This window comes from Puma concolor, chromosome E3 (genome assembly GCF_028749965.1).
Source record: "Puma concolor isolate L17-30 chromosome E3, mPumCon1.1.hap2, whole genome shotgun sequence".
NCBI lineage: Eukaryota > Metazoa > Chordata > Mammalia > Carnivora > Felidae > Puma > Puma concolor.
In genome coordinates this window covers 35,374,677-35,395,887 of record NC_141682.1, presented here as the reverse complement: position 1 = coordinate 35,395,887, position 21,211 = coordinate 35,374,677, and the positions used below count along the sequence as shown (strand labels likewise).

The following is a 21,211-nucleotide window of genomic DNA, read 5'->3' as shown; positions in this document are numbered from 1 at the left end:
ATTCTCAATATCCCAAGGCAATATCCCAAGATTCAAGGCCTTATTTAACAAGCCAGATGCAAACCAAACCATAATTCATTTATTGGCATAAGGACGCTTTCTCTGGAGAACTTTAACGTCGGGTACAAACATCCAGTAAGGTTCCTGGGGTCCCAAAGGTTTCCGAGCCAGGGCACGACCAGAAACTGGGCTCTCTTTGGTGGAGAGAGTGGCCATAGACATTTTGTTCTCTCCCACGGGGCAGTCATCGAGGAATGAAACCGTTTTATCTGGGAAGTCATGTCCAGACTTACTCACTCCGTACCAAGGGAAGTTACTTCTCGTGAAACTTTTTAAGCCATTTATCAACACGTTCTTGTTGGCTCAGGTCATATTCGGAGTTCCTGAGGCATCTTCTTTTCAGGGTGGGGGTATAGCTGGAAGGGTTTCAAAGCAGAGGACTCTCGGCAGGGCTCAAGGTAGAAACTATGGAGAGGTGGGTAACAACGGGGAGCCCGGCCGACAGGTTGCTGTCCAGGGCTGGGCCCGCGGAGTGCTTCTGTGGCCGACGGTCTGGGAACGAACCCATCTCCCATCAGTGCTGTAGACTTTAGTAACTCTCTCCAGCAAGTCTTTTACAGAAAGCAAGGTCCTGTAATAGCAAGTCTTAGCACATCCTCACTTTTATTGTAAATGTTTTTTTTATAATTTTTACTGACAGTAACCATGCAAAATTGTGCACATTAAAACATCTATGTATCTATACCTATCTCTATACATATATATATAAATGTATACATATATCAGCTCATGGTAGAGAAGCATAGCTAGGGAGCACCGCCCACTAATGCATTCAAATCTTGTTTACGGTATTCTGTTGACAGTGCGAATAAATGATAAAGAAGTTAACGTGTCACAATGTAACTGATGACCATACGCACAATTCCGTGAAATTAAATGTTTCCTGTGTTAATCAGTATTCTTAAATTTAAAAAAAAAAATTTATAATGGAAACAGAGTGAATGTGTCCTTTTTGGGTTTGGAAACAGTTTTGTTAAATAACTGTCTGACAAGCACACATTAAGCACCTACTCTGTACCTCTTAGGGAGGTCTTGGGGGGTTATACTCTACCTGCCCAAGTCTGCCTGGACTCAGGACATACTGTGAGGCCATTATTTTCACCAGGCTTCATCAAGGACTTACCATGTGACGGGGGCACAGGGATGGACAAGGCGTGGTCCTTACGCTTAGCTCATCTTTGGTGGGGCAGAGGTCACAGCGACACGGGCAGACCCTGCACGCTGCACATTAACAAAGGGCGGGCCCCGAGCTGGGGTGGAAGTTGGTCCCTGAGTTTCATCTTCAAGGTCAAGCAGGAACTGCACCAGTGACTCGGAGGCAGGATGAAGGGCATTCCAGACCCCGGACACAAAGGCACGGTGAGGGCAGGCATCCCAGGGTGTGGATCAGAGAAAGACCACAAGAGTCAGAGACCAAAGAAACAGGCAGGACTGGGCCCCAGAGGGCCTTTGGGGCCACACTGCGAGGCAGGGGATTTCCACGCAGGGGTGCAGGAGGTGCAGGTTCGGAGCAGGGGGGAAATCCAACATGCCGAGGACATGAGGGACGGAGAGACTGACACACCAGTCAGGAGTGTCTAGGACCCAACCTGGACGGGGACCATGGGCTCCTGCTCCCAGCTGTCAGTGACCCCCGTGTGGCTCTGACTTTTCTCACCTGCAAATTGCATGGTTTGGATTGCATGGTTTCCCAGGTTCCTTCCACCGTGGACACTCAACGCGTCTATAAGATTATCGTCAAAGGCAAGGTTTACTATTACATGTATTGTTTAGGGGCTGGTGGTGGCTCAGTCAGTTTGGTGTCCGACTCTTGGTTTCGGCTCAGGTCATGATCTCACAGTTTGTGAGTTTGAGCCCTACGTTGGGCTCTGTGCTGACCCTGGGATTCTCTCTCCCTCTCTCTGCCCTTCCCCTGCTCGCTTGCTCTCAAATAAATAAACTTAAAAAAAATTTTTTTTAAACAAAACAAAACGTGTTTTAAAAATAATCACATATATGGGGCGCCTGGGTGGCGCAGTCGGTTAAGCGTCCGACTTCAGCCAGGTCACGATCTCGCGGTCCGGGAGTTCGAGCCCCGCGTCAGGCTCTGGGCTGATGGCTCAGAGCCTGGAGCCTGTTTCCGATTCTGTGTCTCCCTCTCTCTCTGCCCCTCCCCCGTTCATGCTCTGTCTCTCTCTGTCCCAAAAATAAATAAACGTTGAAAAAAAAAATTAAAAAAAAAATAATAGTCACATATAAACGAGGCGCCTGGGCGACTCAGTCGGTTGAGCGTCCGACTTCGGCTCAGGTCATGATCTTGTGGTTCGTGGGTTCGAGCCCCGCGTCGGGCTCTGTGCTGACAGCTCAGACCCTGGGGCCTGCTTCGGATTCCGTGTCTCCCTGTTTCTCTGCCCCTCCCCCTCCCCCGCTCGTGCTTCATGTCTGTCTCTCAAAAATAAACATTAAAGAAAAATTTTAAATAATCACATACAGTAACAATTATCGTTTGTTGACCATCTCCTATGTGCAAGCATAGGCTGCAGGTGCTTTATAATTTTCATGACAAACCTATGAGCTGTGCCTACTTTTTTTTTTAATGTTTATTTTTGAGAGTGTGAGTGGGGCAGGGGCAGAGAGAGAGGGAGCCACAGAATCCGAAGCGGGCTCCAGGCTCTGAGCTGTCAGCACAGAGCCTGACGCGGGGCTCAAACCCATGAATCATGAGATCATGACCTGAGCTGAAGTCGGACGTCTAACTGAGCCACCCAGGAGCCCATTGTGTGCTTACTTGTAAGATGAGGAAACAAGCTCAGAGAGGTTGGGGGAACCTGCCCAACCATTCAGCTCAGGAGCTAGGATTTGAAACGCAGACGTAGGAAAGATGGCATACTAGCGTATCAACAGATGCGTGTGTATGTGCACACAGCCAGCTTGGGATCGGGTGAGGGCAGGGGCTGTCCTCCACCCCAGGACCTTTCTCACAGCCAGCCTGGCCGCCAGACTTGGAAGGTCCATCTGAACTGGTCAACATCAGTGTGAGCTCTTAGCATACCTTCTTAGAGCCGGTGGGTGATTGGAAGGCACCAAAACCTCAAATACTCCTCGTTACAAATGGTCACTGTGGGGCAGCTGGGTGGTTCAGCTGGTTGAGTGTCCGACTCTTGATTTTGGCTCAGGTCATGATCCCAGGGTCGTGGGACGGAGCTCTGTGTCAGGCTCTGCACTGGGCATGGAACCTGCTTGAGACTCTTCCTCTCTCTCCCTCTCTCTCTGCCCCTCTCCCCTGCTCGCTCTCTCTCTCAAAACTAAAAATAAATAAAACCAGGCACTGTTTCCTATTTTCTGTTCTCCTTCCATGCTGGGGAGGCAGGATACGGCAGTGGAATAACCCGACTCTGCTACTTTCTAGCTGGGTGGCCCATCACCCCTGAGCCTCCTCTGTAATGCTAGCCTGCTAGCCTAGCACGTGTCAAATGCTTCCCTGGACCAAGCGCTATTTTAGGTGGATTCCAGGTACTAAGTCCATCGTCCCAACCCCCTTAGGTGGGTACTTTTATTGCCACTGCTTCCCAGATGAAGAACCCAAGGCACACGGAGAACTTCTCTGGCCACAGGTACAACGTGGCAGGGCATAGTGCCTCCCATGATTCCACGCAATGATACATTTCTGTCAACCTTACAGTTCCTGCTCACAGCAGTAAACCTACTTCCCAATGCAGATACAAGCCCCACGGAGTCTCGGGGTCTCGGAGTGTATCTCAGCTGTTAATCAGTAAAATGGATGTTTTGTCTCCAGAGTTGGTAAAACATGGCCCTGCCTGATTAATCGGACAGGATTTTATAGTTGAATGCCACAGGAGCAAAACAAAGCCATAAAAGTTGGACTCTGCCTGGGGCTCAAAGGGACCCTGGTACTTTCCATTTGGGGACTCACAAGTCCTGAGGGCACAGAGCAGCAGTGAAATGAAAGCCCCCAGCCCTGGCCATCTGGGCAATTTTCCCCCGGCTGCCCCCACCCCCACAAGCGGCTAAGTTCCCCACATCGGCTCTGGGGAGTGCATTCAACATGGTCGCTGAATGCTAGATACCCGGCCCTGTAACACGGAAGTCTCATCTTTGATCACCAGTGCAGGTAGGACACCAGCTCCCAGCGGTGCAGACCACAGACGTCCCCAGCTAGAGCTGACCTCCCCGCGGTCCGGGGGACCATGTCTCAGTCTGCCCAGGGGGCTATGACAGAATACGAATACCACTGCTGGCCTACAACCCACTCGCGAGCTCCCTGGGTGCAAACTGAGACTGGCTCCCATACACGGAAGGCAGAGAGAGGCTGGAGAGAGAGGAGGCCGCTCCAGTGGGCAGGTGGCAGGACTCACTAATACCTGCAAGAGGACTTAACTCACGAGGGGACTTAACTTACAAGGCTTGTCTTGGGCGGCTGCAAGATAAGGCCTCCACACCCACCTGCCGGAATCTGAGTTTATGTGGAGGCCTTAACTGGGTTCAGGCATGTCTACCGTGCAGATGGCCTCAACCCCACATCACTGTTTCAAGGCTGTGTCCTTGGACAGCTTCCGGAAACAGAGAAGCCAAGTAGAACCTACATTCCAAGGACAGGGGAGGGGGTGGGGAGCCTCCGATTGCCCAGGGCCAGCCTGAGGGTCAACTGGCAGTCATGCCTTCTTGATGACCTCCCCAACAACCATAGACTGGGCAGCTTAAACATTAAACACAGATTTCTCACAGTTCTGGAGGCTGCAAGGCCATGATTGGTTGGTGAGGCCCCTTGTTATGTCCTCATATGGCCTTCCTTGGGGCACACGCGTACACACACACACACACACACACACACACAGCCTCTTTATTCGTACAGGCCCTGATCACACGAAGGGGACCCTAATCACCTCCCAAAGGCTCCACCCCAAACACCATCACATTGGGGGTTACAGTTTCAACACAGGAGTTTTCAGGGGTGGGGGTGGATACACATGTTCAGTCCACAGCAAGTACTGTACGAAAATGGACATAGCACAGACCACACCATTCCCTGCAGTTAAATTCTACACAGCCCAGGGCATGCAGGCGGGTCTCAGCGGACAGGCAGGAAAACCACTCTAGAAGGGACAGGCATAGCCATGTCACCGATGCTCTCCACAACGGAATGATTCCTAATGTCAGCCCAGCTTCCAAGGCCAGCATGGGAATTCATGGTGGCTTCACCTAAAAAGCTGACTTGAGAGATCTCGAGCTTTTTACAGCATTTTTCACTTGTTAAGACAGACAAGATGTTCATCATGGATACTTAAAAACAGTATTGGAAGGTTATAACGTTGAAGATGGGTGTCTTCCCTCCATTCCACCCACCCCCCCCCCACCCTTCACCCTCTCCCCAGAGTAACCACTGTGAACTTGCAGTGTATGGGGGTTTTTACAAACACAAGACCACACAAAACTCTATTGGTTCTGTGACTTGCTTTTTCTACCGATCGCAGTTGCCATGGTTACCTTTCCACATCAGCAGATACTGTTCAAGCTCATTCTTTTTAAGGGCCATGCAATATTCCATAGTAAGGCTCTACCGACATTTATTTAACCGTGTCGCCTACTAATGAAAACTGTTTAGGGGCACCTGGGTGGCTCAGTCAGTTAAGCTTCCGACTTTGGCTCAGGTCATGATCTCACGGTTCATAGGTATGAGCCCCACATCAGGCTCTGTGCTGACAGCTCAGAGCCTCGAGCCTGCTTTGGATTCTGTGTCTCCCTCTCTCTCTGCTCCTCCCCCGCTCACATTCTGTCTCTCTCTCAAAAACAAATAAACCTTAAAAATTTCTTTTAAAAACGTTTATTTCCAGTTTTGTCATTGCTGTTTGTTTTGCTATTAGGAACACTCAGTGAACATCTTCGTAGGTCTCCTTGGGTATTTCTATTAGATTATTATTTTGGATTTGTTGTCAAAGTGGGGGAATCACCCACATATCCATCACCTGAACCTAAAGACCACTTGCATTTTCCGAGACACTGCTTTCTCATCTGCTGCACGGCTTTTGGGAAGGGTAAATCCCACGCAGGCATTCTCAAAAGTCAGGGTGCCTTGGAGTTACCTGGGAAGCATAAAGATTCAAACCCCCCAGCATCTACCGGAATCCGTCCTTAGGGACTCAGCACAGGTTTTGCTAGTTTTGCTGGTGTCGATCCAGAGAGCCTGGGTGGCTCCCAGGGACCGCCCTCATGGTGCTGCTGAAGTCCCGCCGCGGTCAGGTGGAGATCGCGATTCCGGCTCGGAAATGAACGCATGCATGATGCCTTTGCTGTGTGTGCCCTCTGCTGGTACTGTGTGAGCAGACACACATCGAAACGGAGGCTCTCTCATGCCACGGCTGGTGGGCTGGTGAGGACGGGGTTTTCACCTCCCAGGGTGGTGATACTACAGAGCAGTGACTGGCAACCCAGGCTACAGGTAAGAATCGCCCTGACCATGGCAACGGCTGGTCGTGGGCCTGGGCAGCAATATTTTTAAAAAGCTCCCCCAGGTGATTCTGCACACAGAACCAGAGCTGACAGCGTATTCTTTAAGGGGGGAAAAAATTGGCCAGGGAACACAGAGTCCACAGAGGCATGAGTTACTCTGGTGTTTTCTGTCTACTAGAGTCTATTTCAGAAATAGACTGAAATAGACTAAAATTCCAGCCTGGCTGCATTTCAGAATTGGCTGTCAGAATTTTCTGTCAAAATACAGATTCTGGGGACCCACCCCTGACATAACTAAAATCTCCAGGGGTGAGTTCACTCAGGTTAATAGCTTAGAACTAGACCAACACCAGGGGCTATTTGAGTTAATTCTTATCTTTAATGAGGTCAAAGTCAAATCGTTAATACCGCCTGAGACATTTCATAGGCAAAGACTGTCTTTGGGGAAAGGGGTTCACAGTCTTTGAAGGAGCTGGTAAGCGGGTGAGGGAACAGTATGGAAGGAAACCAAGAGCTACATGTAATTGCTATGTAACTGACTCTTCTCTATACAAGTGAATCTTCACTAACAACTTCTTGAGCATAAAGAACACCTGTTATACAGAGAAAGAGGGGAAGGGAGGGGAGGGGAGGGGAGGGAGAGAGGGGGGAGAGCACACATGCGCGAGAGTGCTCTATACAGACATTGGGGAGAAAGGTGTCCAGACAGAGGGAACTGCCAATGCAAAGACCCTGAGGCTGGAGCATCCTTGATTACTGAAGGAACAGAAAACTGGATATGACTGGCAGTGGTTGAAGACAGAGCTGTGGATAAGACACAGCTGGGGATAGGGGTGGACCCAGACCACGTTAGACCTTGTAGGCCACGGTGAGCACTTTAGTTTTTACCGCAATGCCGTGCTTTGTTTGTTTGTTTGTTTATTTATTTATTTAGTATCACTGGCTGCTGTGAGAACAGGCTCCAGATGGGTAAGGATAATAGAAGCAGCAGGCTGCAACAACCCAGAGAACATACGAGGGCAGTGTGGATCAGAATGGCAGGAGGTGGACAGGGTGAGAGGTGGTCAGCTTCTGGTCATAGTTTTAAAATAGAATCAGCATTGGGGCGTCTGGGTGGCTCAGTCGGTTAAACATCCGACTTCGCCTCAGGTCATGATCTCACAGTCTGTGAGTTCGAGCCCCGCATCGGGCTCTGTAATGCCAGCTCAGAGCCTGGAGCCTGCTTCGGATTTTGTGTCTCCCTCTCTGCCCCTCCCCCGCTCATGCTCTGTCTCTCTCTGTCAAAAATAAGTAAACATTAAAAAAAAGTTGTTTAAATAAAGTCGCATAAAACAAGTCAATGGAACCACATGCCATTTACCTTGAAGAAAGAGGCCCCGGGGACGCCCAGGCCCACACCCAGGCTCTGGGTCCCTGCTCAGTGGGGGTTCTCCTGTGTGCAGAGCCGTTGTGTCTGGGAAAACCACAGATATGCCCAGGCAGTGGGTGCCCAGTGTCCCCAAACATCTGAGGGACACAACCACACACTCCCCAGACTTTGGTCTCCAACCACAGGAATGAATTCACACCAGCTGGAATTTAATAAAGAATTCAAATCCATGATCCTACCACCTTTCATTTGCATCTTTAACTAAAACTGAACACAAATTAAACAGTGCTGTTTTCAGGGCACCTGGGTGGCTCAGCTGGTTGAGCATCAGGCTTTTGATTTTGGCTCCAGGTCATGATCTCATGGTTCATGAAATCGAGCCCCACGATGGGCTCTGCAGTGACAGTGCAGAGCCTGCTTGGGATTCTCTCTTTCCCCCTCTCTCTGCTCCTCCCTTGCTCACACTAAGTAAATAAATTTTAAAAAGAAAATAAAAAGTGAAGGACCAACCACATCCACTGAATTTGTTTTTGCATAAAGAGTATGATTCGAATGAGGGGCGCCTGGCTGGCTCAGTCAGTAGAGCGTGCGACTCTTGATCTTGGGGAGTTCGAGCCCCACAATGGGTGTGGGGTCGACTTCAAAAAAATAAAGGACACCTAGGTGGTTCAACCGGTTAAGCATCTGACGTCAGCTCAGGTCATGATCTCATAGCTTGTGAGTTCAAGCCCCACATCCGGCTCTCTGCTGTAGGCACGGAGCTCACTTCAGATCCTCTGTCCACCTCTTTCTGCCCTTCCCCTGGTCGCTTGTGCACTCTCTCGCTCTTGTTCTCTCTCTCTCTCAGAGATTTAAAAATATTTTAAAAAATAAATAGACAAAAAAAAAATTTTTTTAAGGAGGATTTGGGGCTCCTGGGTGGCTCAGTCAGTTAAGCACCTGACTTTGGCTCAGGTCATGATCTCGCGGTCTGTGAGTTTGAGCCCCGTGTCAGGCTCTGTGCTGACAGCTCAGAGCCCATAGCCTGCTTCGGATTCTGTGTCTCCCGCTCTCTCTCCCGTTAGCCACTCACACTCGGTCTCTCTCTCCTTCAAAAATAATTAACTTTCCCCAGTTTTACTGAGATAGAATTGACATATAACATCGTATCAGCTTAGTGTGTACAACGTAATGATTTATGCACGTATATATCGCAAAACGATTATGACAAGGTCAGTTAACATCAGGCATCTCACATAGTAATGAGGTATCTTTTTTTCTTGTGACAGAATATTTTTAATGTGTTTACAAGTAAGATAGCTATGTTACATGAAGCAAAAAAACAATTCCAGGTACAGGATAACATCCATGTTTTTAAAAAGCCTGAAAGCACGGTAAGATACCACCTCCTGCCCATCAGGAGGATGTGGAGGAGCCAGAACCCTCGTGGACGGCTGAGACGGGTAAAAAAGGACATGGCGGCTGTGGGAAAGTTCAGCGGTTCCTCAAAAACTTGCACAGTCACCGTAAGATCCAATATTTCCGCCTGTCTGCCTGTCGGCATCCAGGAGCCCCAAAAGAAGCGACAGCAGGGACTCGTGCGCCAACTCTGACAGCAGCACTGTTCCCAACAGCCAAAAGGTGGAAAACTATCAAAATGTCCATCGACAGACAGATAAGCAAACTGTGGTCTACACTGTGGTTATCCAGCCACAAAAAGCAATGAGGCTCTCACACAGGCTACAGCATGGATGCACGTTGAACCATCACGCCAGGTGAAAGAAGCCAGACACAAAACCACAGTGGGCGATTCCGTTTACGTGGAATGTCCAGGAAAAGCAAATCCACGGAAACAGAAAGCAGATGAGTGGTTACGAGGCCGGAGGGAGGGGGAGATGGGGAGTGACCGTTTAATGGGTACAGAGTTTCTCCTTGGGATGATGAAAACGTTCTGGAAACGAGCAGATGTGATGGCTGCACCACGTTGTAGGCGTCCTTAATACCACTGAAGTGTACATTCAAAAATGGCTGAAGGAATACATTTACATGATGTGTGTTTTAACACAATAAAAGACTGGAAGTCCCCACAATAAAGCATCTAGTCACTGACTTCTGAGTGGTGGAACTGTTGACGATCACCTCTTCCTTCCTCTTTATTTTGCTACAGACTGTGAAACAAACATCTTTTACTAACCACTAATCGTGCACACAACTAGCTTTAGCTTATAAAAGAACGCACCAGAACACAGCTCGCCTGGTTTTATCCACCAGAGCCTTCAGACAGGAGGGCCCCAGGCCACAACCTTGGCAAAGGGATGCGGCGCTCGCCTGGCCAGCACCCTCCGCCGCGGTCACACGACCCAACTCTACCTGGGCTTCTTCCCGTCCTTTCCTGCTGCTGAGGCCCGATGGGGGTGGCACAGGCCTCGGGTAAGCCCTAGTGACTGCCTGGAAGCTTTTCAGCACAAGTCACCTTTGTACTGACCTTGACATTTACCGTTTATTTTCACACCCATGCCAGGAGACAGGATTTTTCCCTTTCTCAGATGGGAAAACCAGGGTTGAGAGATACGGGGACTCCAGGACAGGCAGTCGAGAACTGACAGCACCCGTGTCTGCTCAAGCCACGTCCTGAGCTTGCTCTGCCTCACCTCCCTGACTTCCGATTTCGCAGCACTGCCCTGCCTGAGTGAACCGGACACAGCTTCCTCCGAGAACCAGCTGTGAACTTCTGGCCGTTATCTGACTAAATGTCACACAAATGCAGTATGAATTGGTACTAACGGCCTCTTTCCGAAACGCGATCACTAGCTTCTGTCTTAGGACTCTGTGCATCCCAAAAGACGGGTGCCCAGACGCCCTGCCGAAGCCTTCAGGTGCCCGATCCCATTTCATCCTCGGCCTTCCTGCTGGAGACCCAGCTCCCAATTCACTTGAGGGAGTCCAGCGTCCCAAACACCTGCGCAAAACGCTCTCTGTCCACGATGCGTCCGTAGCGAAGGGTGAGGTAGAAGGTCTGCTTCCCACTGTACTGCTGGATACGCACAAACAGCTCCTGGGCCCGGTCCTTGGTTTCCGTCATGGGGATCACGTCGGCCACGGGGCAGTCTGTGTCCTGCCGCTGGCCCCAGAAGGTCAGGTGCGCCACCCGCAGCACAGTGCCCGCCTCGTTCACATACAGGATGCCCACCAGCCTCCGGAAGAAATAGCTCATCCAGCAGAGCATGGCCAGGGCAAAGCCAGCCACCCCGCCCGCGACACACAGGGAGCCGAGCGTCACGAAGCCCTGCAAGTACCAGTAGCAGCCAGGCGGGAGGGCCAGCACCGTGAGGGCCGTCTGTGCCACCTTCAGCCGAGACAAGTACCCGAAGGCTCTGATGGCGTCAAACCGGTAGACCATCTGGAAGTTCTCTGTCTCCGCACCTGCCGCTTTCTCCTTCGGGGCGGGGCACCCGCTCCCCACCCACCTCCCCGGATCCCGGCCGGTGGCTGTGCGGCACCACAGCCCGCAGACAGGCCTTCTCCACAGGGCCGGGCCGGGCCGCCGAAGCACAGCGCGGAGGAGGGCAGCCTGGAAGGGAGAAAGGAGACCACTGCTCTCAGGGAACTCAGCCATGCTGATCACGCGACGAACGTTTGCGGAGCATCTCACCTACAAGCTCCCGCCAACCCTGCGAGGCTGCCGTTACTGCCAGAGACGGAGGGACAGAGAAAGCCAGATGCTTTAACTCACGTGATCTTCATACAAGCGGTGCAAGACAGGCGCCCCCTGCGGTTGACCCTTGAACAACGGAGGCGTGAGGGACGGCCACCCCCATGCAGTCAAAAATCCACATGTAGCTTTTGACTCCTCAAAAACCTAACTACTAATAGCCTACGGCTGACCAGGACCTAAACCGGTAAGTCGATTATCACATATTTTGTGTATTACATGTATCATACACTGTATCCTTACAGCAAAGTCAGCTAGAAAAAAGAACGAGATTATGAAAACCGTAAGAGAAAACACATTTACGGAGCTGTACTGTATCATCCAGACCATTCAGTTTACGTTGTTCACAAGATGAATCGTCTGTCAGTACATAAATCAATACTGCCTTACAGGATACGAAACATCAACAGGTGTTTTGTTACCTGCCAACACTAGACACAAAAATAGATAATAAGGGGGATGCCTATTTATTTATAAGTAGGATGATTAAAGGATTGATAACAAAGACGCACTAGTAGGATCCTTTGATGGTAGCCTAGTGTAACCCTGTGTAACCATACGGCTGTTTCACAGGGGCCTCGCCTATACACTAAGGAATGAATGGTTAGAAAATTTTCGTGGCCTACCGTGTTCCAGTTGGATTCATAATACACACTACTGGAAACACTGTTTTTTAAAAAACCACTTAGCTGTGACGATGGGCTGATATGCCGTCTCTCCAGATAGGAGAGGGGGGCATACTGGACCCCAACGTAACTCTTTGAGAGCAACGTGACAAAACAATAAGACACATCATTAATTTTATATTAAATTATCACCCACCTTATGCCTCTAAGGACAGGCCATCCGCTTGCAGGCGAATCTTGCATATGACGTCCTGCCCAATGAATATCCAGGCGATGATGCAGTCCTACACAGTTCCTGCCGTACAGTTACCAGATTTTCACACGGAGACACTCGCGCACACACACACACAACAGGTCAGTTTAACCGTACGGCATGACGACTATTTAGTATGGTCTTCGTCCTCGTCATCTTTACGCTGAGCAGGCTGCGGGCGAGGCAGAGGACAGACTGGTCTGGCCGTCTCAGGGGAGGCGGAGGCAGAGCTAGAGGAGGTGGAAGAGGAGGCAAGAGGGGCAGGCACACCCGGTGTAACTTCACGGACACACCTTGTAATTTCCGTTTGACTTCTCTGCCTTTTCATCTCTCTAAAAATGTTTCTATATGGTACCAGCCCTTCTTCCACCACTTGCTTTAGTCTCAGTGCCCGTATCACAGAAGGGTCCATGTTGTGAAAGAAGTCAAAAGCCGTCTTGAATAATCGAAACCCTTCTGCCAGGTTGTCTAACGTCAACTTGTTTTCTGGAGCCGCTTCTCGCGCATCTTCATCCGGCACCGGTCCGGAAGCTCTCGCCTCCACCGACTCACCCTCTGTTAACTCCTCTGGTGTGGTGACTCTGGGCGCCTGAGGTGGCAACTCATCTATTGCCTCTTGGGCGGGGGAAGCTGCTTCCCCTGCTATCTTGACATTTTTTAAGCCAAACCGCTTTCTGAAATTATCAAACCATCCTTTGCTGGCACTAAATTCTCCAGCCTTGGATCCTTCACCTTCCTTTTGCTGTAAGTGGTCATACAATGACTTTGCTTTTTCTCGAATCGTGTTAGAGTCTATAGGTATGCCTTTCTTATAGCAATCCTGCACCCACGTAAAAGCTGCATTTTCAATACGAGATAAAAAGCTGTCTCGCAGAAAGTGCAACGTTCTCGCGCCTGCTGGCGTAGCTGCCGCCACAGCCTCACGGATTTCCTTTTCCTTTTTTACAATGGTCCTTACGCTGGATTCATTCATCTTGAAATGACGGGCCACTGCAGCCGCAGACCTTAATCTACGGTACATGTCAAGCAATTCGACTTTTTCTTGTAATGTCATGACCTTTCTCTGCCTCTTGGGAGCACTTCCAGAATCACCAGTGGCGTTTCGTATGGGTCCCATGGTGTTATTCAAGGTTTACAGTATTATGCTAAACATGATGAAAAATATGCAAGAACCACGGGATCACTTTTTACAGCCATTTGAAATTTACGAGTGACGAACTGATCTTGCGGAGAGGATTAGCAACACACGGTTTTAAGCCTGGAAATCACAACACTTGAGATCACCACAGCAAGAGGAGGTGACTATGATATTCTTACAGTCGTAGAGTATGTACTGCAGTTAATTTTATGCAGTTATTTAACACTGCATCTTTGTTTCCATTTCTCTCAACTATGAATGATGCCATGTACAGTCTGTACATTTTGATAAACCTTTTTGTAACAAACTTGTGTATACTTCATGGAAGTAAATGATAAACTAGCATCTACATATATTTTATGCATTCATGATACATCTTTTTTTTTTTTTCCAGTATTCCTAGGCTATGCAGTTCATCTGCTGGTTTTCTCAAATTGGAGCAAATCTCCAAAAAAAACTTCACAACATATGTATTTTTTTAAATCTGCGAAGAAGTGGGCCCACACAGTTCAAACCCGCATTGTTCAAGGGTCAACTGTACTTTACCACGGAGAAAACTAAACCCAGAGAAGGCTAGAAACATACCCAAAGACGCACACCCAGTGAGTGTGGCAGAGTCTGACCCCCAAACTGGTCCTATATCCTTCAGGGAGTTCAAAGAGGTACAAGAAAGGCGACACAGCCTTCATTCATTCAACACGTATCTAGGGACGACCAGCTCTGGGCTGGGCACTGAAGACGTAAGGCTATATGAACGTTTTCCCCAGCAGGAAGCCAAACAACAAATGTCCAAATGGGTAACAAATCTCTGCGATACTTACCATAATAATTTCCCCATTCTGTCAGGTTAAAGCACCATCTTCGGTGCTGAAGGGAACCGCTGATTTCTTAGCCCTGTTTGGGGGAGGGGGAAGACCAAAGCAGGCGGGGATGGGAGGCGCCAACCCACAGCACAAGGTTTTTATTAGGTGCACCGTTCTACACCCTGAGTAGGGCAGCGACAGATGCTTTGGACTTGGGGGCCAGTCACTAGCTGTAGCTCCTTGTGTAAGTTACTTCACTTCTCTGGGCCTCGGCTTCTTCCCCTTTCACAATGGGGGTTCACAACATACCACATGAGATCATGGTTTCAAAGCTCTGAAATACATTCAATGGACCCCAGGTTTGTGATGATCGGAGAGTGCCCTGTCGGCCCACGTGGCCCGGGCGTAGAAAGGCGCGGCACAGCAAGCCTTAACCCACGCCGGAGCTCCCTCCCGCGGATCCTCCAAATCAGAACCCCAGAAATCCGCCTGCCTGCCTAACCTTGACCACGACCCCCAAGGCGCTTCACCCCCCGTACTTCCCCTCACCCGCCTTCTTACCATCGCGCGGATACCTGCCGCCGGAAGTGATTCCCCCCGCCCCCGGAACCTCTAAGAGGGCCTGCTCGGCCGTAGGAGGTCGGCGTGTCGACGCATTGCATTCTGGGATTTGTGGTTCCTAAAGACCAACTGACTCTAGTCCCAGACACGTGGGAATGGATCCTCCTTCTCCCAGCGTGCCCTGTGGCACGGGGGCCGAGCCCGGAAGTTCCGGGCCGAGTTCCTGGTTGCCAACGAGTCTCATCAAGTGCGGCTGGAAACGGGGGACATGGCGGCGTCTGGCCCAGCGCTATGCCTTTTCGACGTGGACGGGACCCTGACCGCCCCGCGACAGGTAGGCGGCACCCGGCCGGCTGGCGGCAGCGGGTGCAGAGCCGCCTGCTGTTCACATTTGGGGCCGACGGCCGCCCAGGGTGGGGGTCGAGGGGCGGCCAGCCTACCTCCTCGGCAAGGCTGAACTCCGTTCTGGGTGCCTTCCAGGGGTGAAACGGAAACTCGAAACACATCCCCAAGACCTCAGGGTGCTCGGAGAGATGAGACGGGCTGAAAACCCTTGAAAGGAAACAACGTGTATGGGGTTGGAAAACGCAGTTTTGGACTCTCACCGCATGCCCTGAATTTGAACCCCAGCTCAGCCCTCTTACCAGCTATGTTCCCTCCTCAGTCCTGTCACCTATGAGCTGCATCTTGCAACCTAATAGGAAAAACATAGGTTTCCAGGTCAAACAGACCTAATAGAGTCTCAACTTCACTCTGTTGACAGCTGTCTGACTTAGAGCAAATCACTGAACCCCTGAGTGGTTTTGTTTGTTTGTTTGTTTTTGTTTTTTATTTGTTAATTTTTAATTTACATCCAAGTTAGCATATAGTGCAACAATGATTTCAGGAGTAGATTCCTTAATGCCCTTACCTATTTAGCCCATCCCCCTGCCACAACCCCTCCAGTAACCCTCTGTTTGTTCTCCATATTGAAGAGTCTTTTATGTTTTGTCCCCCTCCATGTTCCCGAAATCCCACATCCCTCCCTGCTTCCCTGCCCTTCCCTTGTGTTTATCCCTTCTGTGTCTTAAGTCCTCATATGAATGAAGTCATATGATATTTGTCTTTATCTGACTGTTTAATTTCGCTTTTCCGCTTAGCATAATACCCTCAAGTTCCATCCACGTAGTGGCAAATGACAAGATTTCATTCTTTTTGATTGACGAGTAATATACTCCATTGTATATATATACCACATCTTCTTTCTCCATTCATCCATCGATGGACATTTGGGCTCTTTCCATACTTTGGCTATTGTTGATAGTGCTGCTGTAAACATTGGGGTGCATGTGCCCCTTCGAAACAGCATCCCTTTATTTCTTGGATAAATACTTAGTAGTGCAATGGCTTGGTCCTAAGATAATTCTATTTTTAATTTTTTGAAGAGCATCCATACTGTTTGTGGCGGCAACAGCTTGCATTCCCACCAGCAATGAAAAAGAGATCCTCTTTCTCCGCATCCTCGCCAACATCTGTTGTTGCCTGAGTTGTTAATGTGAGCCATTCTGACAGGTGTAGGATGGTATCTCATTGTGGTTTTGATTTGCATTTCCCGGATGATGAGTGACGTTCAGCATTTTTTCATGTGTTGGTTGGCCATCTAGCTGTCTTCTTTGGAGAAGTGTCTATTCATGTCTTTTGCCCATTTCTTCACTGGATTCTTTGTTTTTTGGGTGTTGACCTTGATAACTTCTTTATAGATTTTGGATACTAACCCTTTATCTGATTTGTCATTTGCAAATATCTTCTCCCATTCGGTCGGTTGCCTTTTAGTTTTGCGGATTGTTTCCTTTGCTGTGCAGAAGCTTTTTATTTTGATGAGGTCCCAGTAGTTCATTTTTGCTTTTGTTTCCCTTGCCTCCGGAGACGTGTTGAGTAAGAAGTTGCTGCGGCCAAGGTCAAAGAGGTTTTTGCCTGCTTTCTCCTCGAGGAGTTTGATGGCTTCCTGTCTTACATTTAGGTCTTTCATCCAGTTTGAGTTTATTTTTGTGTCTGGTATAAGAAAGTGGTCCAGGTTCATTCTTCTGCATGTCGCTGTCCGGTTTTCCCAGCATCATTTGCTGAAGAGACTGTCTTTATTCCATTGGATATCCTTTCCTGCTTTGTCAAAGATTAGTTGGCCATACGTTTTTGGGTCCATTTCTGGGTTCTCTATTCTGTTCCATTGATCTGAGTGTTTGTTCTTGTGCCAGTACCATACTGTCTTGATGATGACAGCTTTGTAATACAGCCTGAAGTCCAGGATTGTGATGCCTCCTGGTTTGGTTTTCTTTTTCAAGATTGCTTTGGCTATTCGGGGTCTTTTCTGGTTCCATACAAATTTTAGGATTATTTGTTCTAGCTCTGTGAAGAATACTGGTGTTATTTTGATAGGGATTGCATTGAATCTGTAGATTGCTTTGGGTAGTATTGACATTTCAACAATATTTATTTTTCCTCTCCAGGAGCATGGAATGTTTTTCCTTTTGTTTGTGTGTCTTTTTCAATTTCTTTCATAAGCTTTCTGTAGTTTTCAGTGTATAGATTTTTCACCTCTTTGGTTAGATTTATTCCTAGGTATTTTATGGTTTTGGGTGGCAGTTATAAATGAGATCAATTCCTTGATTTCTCTTTCTGTTGCTTCATTGTTGGTGTATAGGAATGCATCCGATTTCTGTGCATTGATTTTCTATCCTGCCACTTTGCTGAATTCATGAATCAGTTCTAGCAGTTTTTTGGTGGAATCTTTTGGATTTTCCATATAGAGTATCACGTCATCTGCGAAGAGTGAAAGTTTGGCTGATTTGGATCCCTTTTATGTCTTTGTGTTGTGTGATTGCTGAGGCGAAGACTTCCAATACTGTGTTGAATAACAGTGGCGAGAATGGACATCCCTGTCTTGTTCCTGACCTTAGGGGGAAAGCTCTCACTTTTTCCCCATTGAGGATGATATTAGCATTGGGTCTTCCATATATGGCTTTTATGATCTCGAGGTATGATCCTTCTATCCCTGCTTTCTTGAGGGTTTTTATCAAGAAAGAATGCTGTATTTTTTCAAATGCTTTCTCTGCATCTGTTGAGAGGATCATGTGATTCTTACCCTTTGTTTTACTGATGTGATGAATCACATTGATTGTTTTACAGATATGGAACCAGCCCTGCATTCCAGGTATAAATCCTACTTGATCGTGATGGATACTTTTTTTAATGTATTGTTGGAATTGGTTTTGGAATCAAGGTAATGCTGGCTTCATAGAAAGAGTTTGGAAGTTTTCCTTCCATTCCTATTTTTCGGAACAGCTTCAAGAGAATAGGTGTTAACTCTTCCTTAAATGTTTGGTAGAAGTCCCCTGGAAAGCTGTCTGGCCCTGGACTCTTGTTTTTGGGGAGATTTTTGATTACTAATTCGATTTCTTTACTGATTATGGGTCTGTTCAAATTTTCTGTTTCTTCCTGTTTCAACTTTGGTAGTTTATATGTTTCTAGGAATTTGTCCATTTCTTCCAGATTGCCCATTTTATTGGTGTATAATTGCTCATAATATTTTCTTATTTATTTCTGCTGTGTTGGTTGTGATCTCTCCTCTTTCATTCTTGATTTTATTTGTGTCCTTTTTCTTTTTGATCAAATTGGCTAGTGTTTTATCAATTTTGTTAATTCTTTCAAAGAACCAGCTTCTGATTTCATTGATCTGTTTTGGGTTTTTTTGTTTGTTTTTTGGGGGGTTTTTTTTGTTTTGTTTTTGTTTTTGTTTTTTTTTTTGTTTGTTTCAGTAGCATTAATTTCTGCTCTAATCTTTATTATTTTCTGTCTTCTGCTGGTTTTGGGTTTTCTTTGCTGTTCTATTTCCAGCTCTTTAAGGTGTAAGGTTAGGTTGTCTCTCTGAGACCTTTCTTCCTTCTTTAGGGAGGCCTGGATTGCTATATACTTTCTTCTTATGACCACCTTTGCTGTGTCCCAGAGGTTTTGGGGTCTGGTGTTATCAGTTTCATTGGCTTCCATGTACTTTTTAATTTCCTCTTTGACTTCCTGGTTAGCCCATTCATTCTTTAATAGGATGTTCTTCAGTCTCCAAGTGTTTGTTACCTTTCCAAATTTTTTCTTGTGGTTGATTTCGAGTTTCATAGCATTGTGGTCTGAAAATATGCACAGTATGATCTCGATCTTTTTGTAATTGTTGAGGGCTGATTTGTGTCCCAGTATGTGATCTATACTGGAGAACATTCCATGTGCACTGAAGAAGAGTGTATATTCTGCTGCTGTTCTGAATATATCTGTTAAGTCCATCTGGTTCATTGTGTCCTTCAAAGCCATTGTTTCCTTGTTGATTTTCTGATTAGATGATCTTTCCATTGTTGTAAGTGAGGTGTTGAAGTCCCCTACTATTATGGTATTATTATCTATGAATTTCTTTACATTTGTGACTAATTGATTTATGTATTTGGGTGCTCTCACATTTGGAGCATAAGTGTTTACAATTGTTAGGTCTTCTTGGTGGGTAGACCCCTTAAATTATGATATCATGCCTTTCTTCATCTCTTGTTACAGTCTTTATTTTAAAGTCTAGATTGTTTGATTTAAGTATGGCTACTCTGGCTTTCTTTTGTCAACCAATAGCATGATAGATGGATCTCCATCCCCTTACTTTGAATCTGAAGGTGTCTTTAGGTCTGAAGTGCGTCTCTTGTAAACAGCATATAGGTGGATCTTGTTTTCTTATCCATTCTGTTGCCCTATGTCTTTTTTTTTTTTTTTTTTTTATGAAATTTATTGTCAAATTGGTTTCCATACAACACCTAGTGCTCATCCCAAAAGGTGCCCTCCTCAGTACCCATCACCCACCCTCTCCTCCCTCCCACCCCCCATCAACCCTTAGTTTGTTCTCAGTTCTCAACAGTCTCTTATGCTTTGGCTCTCTCCCACTCTAACCTCTTTTTTTTTTTTTTTTTTTTTTTTTTGTTCCCCTCCCCCATGGGTTTCTCTTAAGTTTCTCAGGATCCACATAGGAGTGAAACCATATGGTATCTGTCTTTCTCTGTATGGCTTATTTCACTTAGCATCACACTCTCCAGTTCCATCCACGTTGCTACAAAAGGCCATATTTCATTTTTTCTCATTGCCACGTAGTACTCCATTGTGTATATAAACCACAATTTCTTTATCCATTCATCAGTTGATGGACATTTAGGCTCTTTCCATAATTTGGCTATTGTTGAGAGTGCTGCTATGAACATTGGGGTACAAGTGCCCCTATGCATCAGTACTCCTGTGTCCCTTGGATAAATTCCTAGCAGTGCTATTGCTGGGTCATAGGGTAGGTCTATTTTTAATTTTCTGAGGAACCTCCACTCTGCTTTCCAGAGCGGCTGCACCAATTTGCATTCCCACCAACAGTGCAAGAGGGTTCCCGTTTCTCCACATCCTCTCCAGCATCTATAGTCTCCTGATTTGTTCATTTTGGCCACTCTGACTGGCGTGAGGTGATATCTGAGTGTGGTTTTGATTTGTATTTCCCTGATAAGGAGCGACGCTGAACATCTTTTCATGTGCCTGTTGGCCATCCGGATGTCTTCTTTAGAGAAGTGTCTATTCTTGTTTTCTGCCCATTTCTTCACTGGGTTATTTGCTTTTCGGGTGTGGAGTTTGGTGAGCTCTTTATAGATTTTGGATACTAGCCCTTTGTCCGATATGTCATTTGCAAATATCTTTTCCCATTCCGTTGGTTGCCTTTTAGTTTTGTTGGTTGTTTCCTTTGCTGTGCAGAAGCTTTTTATCTTCATAAGGTCCCAGTAATTCACTTTTGCTTTTAATTCCCTTGCCTTTGGGGATGTGTCGAGTAAGAGATTGCTACGGCTGAGGTCAGAGAGGTCTTTTCCTGCTTTCTCCTCTAAGGTTTTGATGGTTTCCTGTCTCACATTCAGGTCCTTTATCCATTTTGAGTTTATTTTTGTGAATGGTGTGAGAAAGTGGTCTAGTTTCAACCTTCTGCATGTTGCTGTCCAGTTCTCCCAGCACCATTTGTTAAAGAGACTGTCTTTTTTCCATTGGATGTTCTTTCCTGCTTTGTCAAAGATGAGTTGGCCATACGTTTGTGGGTCTAGTTCTGGGGTTTCTATTCTATTCCATTGGTCTATGTGTCTGTTTTTGTGCCATGCCCTATGTCTTTTGATTGTAGCATTGAGTCCATTGACATTTAGAGTCAGTACTGAAAGATATGAATTGATTGCTGTTATGTTGCCTGTAGA

The 21,211-nt window shown here is 47.3% G+C and overlaps 3 protein-coding genes across 7 annotated transcripts in view; 1 reads left to right on the top strand and 2 right to left on the bottom strand.

Annotated features, from left to right (window-relative positions):
• Positions 1–57: 57 nt before the first annotated feature.
• LOC147573145 (uncharacterized) lies at positions 58–14,942 on the bottom strand. Of its 4 annotated transcripts, none has more exons than XM_086691323.1 (3): positions 12,390–14,942; positions 1,718–1,783; positions 58–1,359 (listed from the first exon to the last, which is right to left on the bottom strand). In XM_086691323.1, exon 1 carries the CDS (start codon positions 13,561–13,563, stop codon positions 12,574–12,576), a length of 990 nt encoding a protein of 329 aa, XP_086547449.1. In that variant the 5' UTR covers positions 13,564–14,942; the 3' UTR covers positions 58–1,359; positions 1,718–1,783; positions 12,390–12,573. The 4 variants fall into 4 exon arrangements, with proteins under 4 accessions (XP_086547449.1, XP_086547450.1, XP_086547451.1 ...); XM_086691324.1 differs by having other exon boundaries at positions 58–1,310; XM_086691325.1 differs by having other exon boundaries at positions 58–1,281.
• On the bottom strand, positions 9,025–15,049 carry TMEM186 (transmembrane protein 186). Its single transcript, XM_086691326.1, is given in 3 exon segments — positions 9,025–11,426; positions 14,949–14,986; positions 14,989–15,049. Coding segments are annotated over 3 exon segments (741 nt in total). The 3' UTR covers positions 9,025–10,784.
• A 75-nt stretch (positions 15,050–15,124) lies between these two features.
• The window catches only part of PMM2 (phosphomannomutase 2), a 32,453-nt gene continuing 26,366 nt past the window's right edge, over positions 15,125–21,211 (top strand). For both annotated transcript variants that reach the window (XM_086691327.1, XM_086691329.1), the window contains exon 1: positions 15,125–15,282. In XM_086691327.1, the coding sequence (XP_086547453.1) occupies positions 15,217–15,282 (66 nt within the window). In that variant the 5' untranslated portion in view covers positions 15,125–15,216. The remainder of the gene's footprint in view (positions 15,283–21,211) is intronic.